Source organism: Telmatherina bonti (genome assembly GCF_933228915.1).
Source record: "Telmatherina bonti genome assembly, chromosome: 19".
Classification (NCBI taxonomy): Eukaryota; Metazoa; Chordata; class Actinopteri; order Atheriniformes; family Telmatherinidae; genus Telmatherina; species Telmatherina bonti.
In genome coordinates, this window is record NC_136617.1 from 26,815,564 (window position 1) to 26,825,111 (window position 9,548).

Here is a 9,548-nt window from a genome sequence, read left to right on the forward strand (position 1 = left end):
GCACTAGTGGTTCATTGTTACACTGCAGGATTTATACAGTGGTTAACTAACAAACATAATTAGTTACATAAACAATTAGCCCACCAGTTTCTTGAGATGCTAACCTGTTTTGCTAATTAGCTGAAGTTTAAACACCAAAGCCGCTAGCAGTGGTGGTTCATTGTTAGACTACTGAATTTATTCAGTGGTTAGTGAACAAACATAATTAGTAACATAAACAATTAGCCCACCACTTTAGTGCCATTACTAAATTAATATTACTAACTTATTATACGTGACTTCTGAATTAAATCCATTTCTGGCTAGTTTTAAAGCTAACTATGGAGAGAACAACAGCATAACTAATCACAAAAAGTAGACTTTTTACATATAAAAAAAAAAATTACAGCAAAACTTCTCAGTCTTGATTCACGTCTTATAGCTTATTTTATTTTATTTTTGTGAGATATTGGTTGTTTAAGAGCAGAGTAGTAAGAAATTAAATTTCCTTTCTAAAATAAAGATGCGGTGCTTTTTTTTTTATTAGATTAAACAATATCACTTGAAAGAATAGGTTTAGCTGCTTCAGAGCAGTCAGGCTTTCCAGCAGATCCAGGGTCAGTGTGCTGTCATATGCTAATATATTAACAACTGTAATAGAGTAATAAATCAGGCTAGAGGTCACTTACATTTCACTGAACTGTTACTATATGAATGACAAATACCATGCACTTTTTCACAACTAGGTGTCACATATTTACGTATGAATCAGGCGCAGGACTCTATAAGATAATTAGGAAATTAGAATCCTATTTTTGTATAAAAATTTAACACCGAAAGTTTGAACTTGTAAATATAGTAAAAAATTAGCTTAAATAGGTTCTTTTTCCTGTGATGGATTGGCGAGCTGTCCAGGGTGTACCCTGCCTGTCGCCCGAAGACTGCTGGGATATGCCCTAGCTTCCCCGTGACCCTTCCTCGGACTAAGCGGTTAGGATAATGAATGAATGACTAAATGAAGGTTCATTTTCATACATTTAAAGAATGAAAGTTGGACCACTGATAAATTACCAAAACCAAATTCAAAACTAGTTCAACCATAGTCTGTGGTAAAGTACTGGCAAACATGCAGCCCCCCTCAGGTGGTATTGTTGATTATTTTTCTACTAGACTGAAAGAATTACTAATATTTAAGCAAAAGAACCAAAAATCTCTTGAAAAATCTTTTGCCTCAGTTCTGCTGACTGACTCTGCAAAAACACATTTTAGTGGTTTGCTTTCTTATTTGGGTTCCCGGCTAAAATCCTGAGCCTGAGTGAGAAATTTCTTTTGAGGCCAAAAAACAGGCACTTATACTGCTGAGAGATTTCTTAGACTAAGATAACGCCACTAAAGATTTATTTTCATTTAACTGGACCTTTTCTTCTTCATGTTATTTCACAAGTTGTGAAATTTTGCTGCAAAAAGAACAAGCATATCTATGATAAAAAGAAAGAGAAAATGTCTATAGCTGTGGAAAGGATGGCACATCTGACCTGCTTTCCAGAGTGCTTCATACTTTCCACAAACTTGTGCTTCCAAGAAATCCACGTCCAGCTTGTGATTCTCCTCATTTTATAATGAAGAAACTCAGAAAATATGCGTGTGAGGGAGAGAGGGTGCAAGGCATCTGATCACTCTCTTATAAAATGGATCTTGATTTGGACAAAGGTTAATGTGTTAATTTGTATGTTATAAGAGGTATACATGTCTTACCCTGTGTCATCTGGTTGAAAAGCCTCCAGCTCATCCCTTTGCTCAGCCAGAGAAGACTCCAGATCCAGATAAGTTCCATTGTGGGAGAGCTGAAGTGCACAGTCATCGAGCTAGGAAATGAGACAAAGAAACGGTTTTAATGCAAACGTTTGATGATGATTTTATTTAGCTATATAAAACATTAAGTGGCACCCATTTTAATTGTAAGCATAAAATGGCATGTAAAATAATACATCCCTGGTGACTGATGTATATACACCAAACAGCCACAGAAAATGGCCTACTTTTTAAAATATCCACTTACAATAGTTCTCCATGTTTCACACCCTTTTTTAAAACAGTTTGGGCCTGTAAAATAAAGCCAGTTTATGGGCCAGGCGTTTTAAGACAAATGCATACAGTGTGAGAAGTAAAAATCCTAACCCAGTGTGTCTCTGCTTTTGGCATTACAGAGCTGTTGAGGGAATTAAGTTGTAATAAAGCTGCAGGACATCAAACCAAAACCAGAGTGGAACATAGAATAAAGGGCAGATTTTAAGCACATTTAAATACCAGCTGTGAGAAATATGACACTTGAATATTGCTTAAATTGAGTACGTGAAACTTCAGCATTTTGAAGTGTCTGTGTTTGCGCAGTGAGCTTTCACAGTTATTACTTCTTACATAATTTTCATCAGAACATTTTGCACGTGGCAGATTGTGCTGTTTCTGTGTAAGAGTTCCCAGAAGCAGGCCGATCTTGCACTCATGTTATCTGTAATGCATGATCTAAACCAAAGCTGCAGAGTGGCCCACATCAGAACTGACCCATGATGCTGTGTAATGGGAAACCCTGCTAAGTTTGAGACCAGGTGCGCGGTAATATATCTTCAAACCACTGGCATTGATGTTTATGAGTACAGTCACAAGTTGAGAGCAGGTGCAAGCAGCCGTCCCAGAGACAACTTATAAAAAGCGACTTGCATCATTATGGTGTAACAATCAGCTATTAGTTCTGCAGCTTCTGGGTAAAGCTTGCGTATGAATATGAGATCAGTTGAGCTATGCATCGGTATTTAGCAGCTCAGTGGTGTTGGTGGGAAGTGGCTGGATGACACTTTTTTTAACAGGACAAACTGCAGATCACAAGAGCTGCTACTGCTCACTGTCTGTCCCTCCCTTTTAGTAGGAAACAGAGAGACGGACTGTCGGATGGACTCACAGTATAAATATAACCTTGCTATATTTACTCTGGTCTGAGGCAGCATGCACACAGGAGCTAAAGGGTGGGTGTGTCCACAGGAGCTGCAAGTATGGAATAGAGGCACAACTAAAGCAAAAACCAAAGTATTACTCAGGAAAATGTTGGGCTTTGCAACTCTGTGAGCCTCAATTCATTTCTTGGGATATTAGATAGTAACCTGACTGGTTTTAAAGAGTCTAGAAGGAAAAGAACCCCAAATATTTTCCACTGTTTTAACGTCAAACTCTCTGGGCCTATAGACTACCCAGCTCTGGCTAGATTAACTGAGATAGAAAGATGTGTTAACAAACAAATTCAACCAGGCCACTAGCATGTGCTAAAGTGTGCCCCAAAGATGTGATGTGGAAAGTCTGCCTGCAGTCTGAACAAAGCAGAAGCCATAAACCTAAGTTACACATGAACTGATCACTTGCTGTGACAGTTCAATCCCAAAAAAATGGAAATCATCATATACCACAATCAGACCAAATGGCTTTGGGTCCTGCTCCAGATTCCTCTTTTCCCCTCACAACAACATTAATCCATCCGCAGCAGCTAATCCATTTAGCAAAACACACAACTATCGCACACAACTGTAACTGCATGGCTGTTTTGGTTCATTAAAATGTTTTTTATGTCTGTATTTGTTTCAAGAAAAGTATGTAATGATACAATGTGAACATGAAAAAATGAGGAGGAAATGTTATTTTGTGCAAAATGCTAAGTTGACAGTTTTGGAAGATAATGCTAAGTTTAGCATGACGGCTTTCCTACATGCTAGCATGCTGAGCAGCTCAAGATCCTGTTTTAATTGTACACTATCACTTCAGCATAGTATCAGAAAACATATAAAAGGACCTGAAATGCAGGTTGCTCATGCTCATGCTTTTGCCATTGTTAGTACTTTTGCTTAATCCCTGCTGGGGAGAATATGGTCATTGTAAACAAAGGAATTTGGGAATCAGTACATTGTGGGTGTCCACAACTAGCTCTTTAAAGTCATTCTCAGATCTGTTGAGCCTATTTTCCTTTTTTTTATATAGTTGTGTTTTTTGCTTCTTCATTTTTTTATGTTACCAAAGGCATCTGCTTTAAACCAGTTTTAAATTTAACCAGTAGATTACATCATCACCAAAGAGGACAATGCTCAGCTAACTTGAGGGAGGACTAAATAAACATTTCACTCTGCAGCCTTTATGATGGGAGATTTCCATACTTCTTAACTTTCAATATTTAAGTTTATGTAATAATATGTCCAAAAATCATCCTTTACTTGAATACACATGCTTTAGCACAATAACGTTTGCTGAGCGAGACTCAAAGTAGAGGTTAAAAGAATTTAGAAATGAATTTTCAGAGGTTTTTTTTACACACCACTTTCACCGAGACTTTCAAATATAGCAAAGCCAGAAGGGACAGAGAATTATGGGCCAAATTTAACACATGCCATACACCCAAATTCCAGTTTCATTGTTGTTCACACTTTGCGAGATTTGGTCAATCTCCGATTGAAGCAGAGAGGGTGGGGGTGGGGTTAATCATCCCCTGTCCCACTGCCCTGGTTTTTCTACACAGAAATAAGACAAAAGCACTTCTTGGCACATTGTGGAAGAATTATTCAGCATCTTTTTTAACATTCACTTTGGCCAAAATATATAAATGTTATATATTTTACAGCATCTCTTCAGAGTTTTCTTCACTCCCTTGAAAATTTCCTACAAATGCCCGACAACAGTGCTTCCATCTGCCCTTCTGCTCTCTGCTGCCTTTTGCTCCTCCATTTCCATCAGCATATGCTACTCAAATACTGCTTAGACAAGATTATTATGTAACTAAATTTGTCTCTCTCTCCTTAAACGTTTTGGTTAGGGCAACAGAAGTAACAACACATCATGCAGGATGAAGACAGAAGGGAGGCAGCTCCAGATGAGAACCACAAAGTCTTCAAGGCTCAAAGCTCTGGGACAGGTTAGGGAAACACTTAGAGGCCAGTACTTTACACTCATTTAATCAAATTCTCCCAGAAGAGCAATGCAAAGAGAAAAAAAAAAGGGGGGGGGCTATGGGGTTGGTTGTAATTACTTCCATGTTAAAACAACACCGAGCCTGCCGGCGATCGTGGTGAGTCGACAGTTAACGATACTCTTACGTAACTTCCACCAAGAGTCTCCGAGCACCCTTCTCTGTCAAAATCAGAGCCGTGGAGGATCGGGTTCTTTGAAGACCATGGGGTGGGGGTTCCACGTGGCCATTAAATCTCCCAATATTTCTTTAATGGGTTCCCTTTGGTAATTAAATAAAAGCTCAGAAGTCTGGGCTTTACTGTCTTTTCACAGGATGGGAGTTTGTTTTTTTCTTTCTAGCAGAACTGGAGCTGCTTGACTGATGGTGAAGCCTCTGCACTGAGCCGCACTTGATTATTCATTTTCAGAAGGTAATTTATTTCAATTGAACTCACCGATTTCCACTTTTTTGACTGGGTGGACTTTTTTTTTTTTTTTTTTTCCTTTTTATTGTTTCGGTTTTGAAGAGAAAAGTAATGATCTCTGAGAATCAAAAGGAAACATCTTCATTCAGCAGTTTGGACAAAATAACATGTCCCATGCACGCTGATTTAGCCTTGGCAGCCCATCCTTTGTGTGTGTGTGTGTGTGTGTGTGTGTGTGTGTGTGTGTGTGTGTGTGTGTGTGTTTGGTTTGGTGTGTACAAACTGGTGCCTGGTCAGAGAGGTGGAAAAGGAGGTGGAGGAAGAGGTCAGGAAAACCACTGCATCCAAAGTGAACAAAGTGTTGCAAGGATCCAGGCCATGGCCACAGGAATTCTGGGACAAGTGACCTATACTTTATATGCAGCCCAGCTATACACAAAGCTCTCGCATCACAGCATAATAATACAGCAGGCTCTTCTGAGAGGAGAGTGCAGGAGGTTAAAGCACAATGAAAGAAAGCCTACTTTAACAGACTGAGATGTGCAGAAACAGACTTGAATGGGGAAGCATCAGAAACAAATTCTTTTTCACATTTTCTGACAATATCACAGCCCTGACAGCCTATGAAGCTCCCGAGTTTAGATCTGAACAGTCTGACGGGGCAAAGCTACAACCATTTTATTTCATCCCTATAATCTAAATGCAATATCCAGTTGCCATTGCGCACAGCCTTCTCCTGATGGAAAGAAAATTGCAAACGCGAACGCAGGCTGCACCATCTGTCCGCGTATAGGTTGTAATCATAAGCTTTTCTGCTCTGCGGGCCATTTTTCATTTGTTTTGTGGCTTTTAAAGATCAGGCAGCGAAAGATCTGATAGTTTGGAAAACCGCTCTGCTGTTGAATGCTGGTTTGCTGACAAAACTGTGTGCCAGCAGTTGAAACTTGCCATTTTTTTTTCACTCCGTGCCTAACTTTTATTTTAGATACACTTTCAACTTACACTATAAAGCATCTCCTTACACATAAATCATAAAACATAAAGTAGCATCCAGTGCTTCCACCATCCCACTCATGAAGCCTCTGAGGGTGTGCATCTGTTTGTGTCAACCATGTCAGTGAGGAATGCACAGTTATTTTTTTTTAGGGTTGCTTTAAAAAACTGAAATAGCCTTGAAAAGAATCTTTGACACGTATTCATACTCGTCGTGCTTTACTTTAGCTCATCTGTAACTGAGGTTGCAGGGTGCATGGAGTGTGTGTGTCACTTCTAGATGAATGAGGCAACTCAGAACGTATCTTGTTGCACTAATATCTTAAAGTCACCTGTTAAAGCGAGCACAAAAAAATCAGGTTCACCTACAACAGTTGCACTGTAAGGAGGCAACTCTCTTAAACACAGCAGCATATTCCAAGTTTAGAGTTAAGCAAATATATTCTCATGTGGGATTGCATGAGAATATTTAATCTAAAGTAGTAGGACTACATGTTTGATGATGTTGATGGCTTTAAGGTTAACATCTGCAACCTTGTTTTATTACTTAGACCAGAATGCAAGTCACTTGTGATTTAAAAATAGCTTTTTACAGTCATGTAGGACTGGTTGTAGGATTGTGATTTTCTTGCTTTATTATAGATTTACAGTAGTTTGTCTTTCATCTGTTTACACGTGGGTAGTTAATTCCAGAGCTGTTTACTACAGTGGTAATCCTACCTTGTGTGGCGCTTTGAGGAGACGGTGGATGCCTGCTATCTGGTTGATAAGGGGGATATCCTCTCTGAAGGTGTACAGCGGCGGTCTGGTCGGTTCTGGAAAGTTGGTGCTGTTGAACGGATCGGTGTCGTCTAAAAACTGAACCCTGCAGACAAACGTGGCCATGGTGCATCCATGAAAGTGGCTCCTCTGAGGGGGGTGGGGGGGTAAGCCTGGGTTGATGAGAGCCGAAGCGGTGTGTGAGCTCCGCGCAGTGAGGGCTCCTCCGCTCGTAGCGACAACAAATCCCCGTCGCCAAGTGCGCACTGCGCGCAGCCAGTCCTTCCACGGGACACACGAGTGGAGAGGCGGAGGAACGGCACGAGACGCCGGTTGGGATCTGGTATCACCTCCTTGCTGTAGTTTTGCTTCCTCTGGGGCTTTTTTTTTTATGCCACTGAGTTATTCTCGGTGAAGCAGGTGGTCAGTGATAGAGGGGAGGCAGCTTGGTGCCGAAGAGTGAAGGATCAGCGCAGCTTGGGACAGCCGGTCTGCTGTCTGTCTGAGTCCCAGTAAATCCCCCTCCACCCCTCCACCCCCTCTCACCCCCTCTCACCCTCCTCCAACGTACTGTGTCTATTTTCCCTCTCCCTCTCCCTCTCAACCCCCCTCCCTCCCTTCAGATCACTGTCTCCGGCTTACCAGAGGCTTCCTATATGAAAATGAACTGCATTTTATTTGGAGCAATACAGAAATTAAATTAACATGGCAACCCAAGATACAATTTAAAAATGAAGAACAGAAAAAAATAAATAAATTAAAAAAAAAAAAAAACTTTCATACAAAAAGAAAAGTTTTTAAAATTACCAGTGGTTGACGTTAAACTAAATTAATTTACACTACAATTAAATAGTAACAGTCTTTTCATTGTAAAGATTACTAAGGCACTCATAAAATATCTCCGGACAGCAACATGGAAAAAGATATCAAACTTATACATGTTAGAAGTTCAGGAAATCCATCTGAATGGGATGGGTTGTACTTTTACTAAAGGTGCAGTGGCGCCATCATGCGGCTAAAAAGTTAAATGCAGGAGGAAAAGTCAAAGCTTAGTTATATGGAGAGCCAAATCTTTAATAATTATAAAGAAAGAAAGAAATGTATGTTGTTGTTTTTTTATTACATTTTGGATTCGTTTTTTCATTTATCATCTATATTTTTTAATCACCTTTATTATTCCCACATTTATATTTATTTCCACAGTAATTTATTTTGATACTTGTTTTTTTATTTTCACATTTATTTTTATTTCCATATATTTATTTTTCCTATGTTCATTTTTTACATTTTAAACATCTGTTATTTTTCCCACAATTTATTTACACATTTATTTGTTTGCCAGGTAAGGTGCTTGAGAGCCATTAAAAACTGGAGCCTCAACAACAGCAGTCTGCAAGATTCTGATTCGGGACCAGGAGTAATCAGGATCGGTCGGTACGAATCGCTGTGCAGTTCACAGTTTGAAAGAACTAAAAAAAAAAAAAAAAGGCCGCTTTCAACGTATCCTAAATTTATCAGTCAGTGTCTGACACACCTCTGACTAAGGAAGCAGCAGTGACAACAACACTATTGTTTTTACAGTGATGCATAATTAATAACGTTATTATTATGTGCAGTGATAATAGTGCAGTTCTACCTTCACTGCAGAGTGGATTAACCTTTAATACAGCGCTTAAAGGCATTAAAAATTGATCAAAATGACATTGCAGTGAATAAAAAAATGGTGTAAAAGTTAAGTTACCACTTAACATTTGGAAGGTTATTAAGTGGGGTGGGTTGTACTTTTACTAAAGGTGCAGTGGCGCCATCATGCGGCTAAAAAGTTAAATGCAGGAGGAAAAGTCAAAGCTTAGTTATATGGAGAGCCAAATCTTTAATAATTATAAAGAAAGAAAGAAATGTATGTTGTTGTTTTTTTTTTGTTTTTTTTTTTTACATTTTGGATTCGTTTTTTCATTTATCATCTATATTTTTTAATCACCAAGAAAACTTCTATGCAGATTTATGAGACCCCAGTACATCCTGCTTAATGCAAAGTAGTGTCTACAGATTTGCAATGTTTTAACGGAGAGTTCTGCATTTTAATGTTCTGTTACACCATGATGAACAAGGCCTGACTGGACAGGAAGACATGACGCTCAGCATGGAAAGGCTTACACCAACCTTCTCTATCTGATCAAGCATGTGTTTTAATTGAGTCTGATACTGTGTCTATATAAACACAAATAATGATGCCTCATGCCCATGCAGGGCAGACACATGATGGATAGAATATAATACGGTGTCTAAACTAACCTACATGTGATGTCAGCTTCTCATTCCCTGCTGCAGGTAGACTGGCAGCTAAATACGATCAATTAAAATGAGCTGGTCCATAACCTCTGGTTACATCATCCATATTATTTGATCATC

The 9,548-nt window shown here is 39.1% G+C and overlaps 1 protein-coding gene across 2 annotated transcripts in view; it reads right to left on the reverse strand.

Moving 5' to 3' along the window:
* Nucleotides 1-7,626, reverse strand: part of fhod3a (formin homology 2 domain containing 3a) — a 58,496-nt gene extending 50,870 nt beyond the window's left edge. For both annotated transcript variants that reach the window (XM_079259007.1, XM_079259006.1), the window contains exons 1-2: nt 7,098-7,626; nt 1,735-1,844 (exon numbers count right to left, since the gene is read on the reverse strand). In XM_079259007.1, the coding sequence (XP_079115133.1) occupies nt 1,735-1,844; nt 7,098-7,262 (275 nt within the window). In that variant the 5' untranslated portion in view covers nt 7,263-7,626. The remainder of the gene's footprint in view (nt 1-1,734; nt 1,845-7,097) is intronic.
* Nucleotides 7,627-9,548: the final 1,922 nt, after the last annotated feature.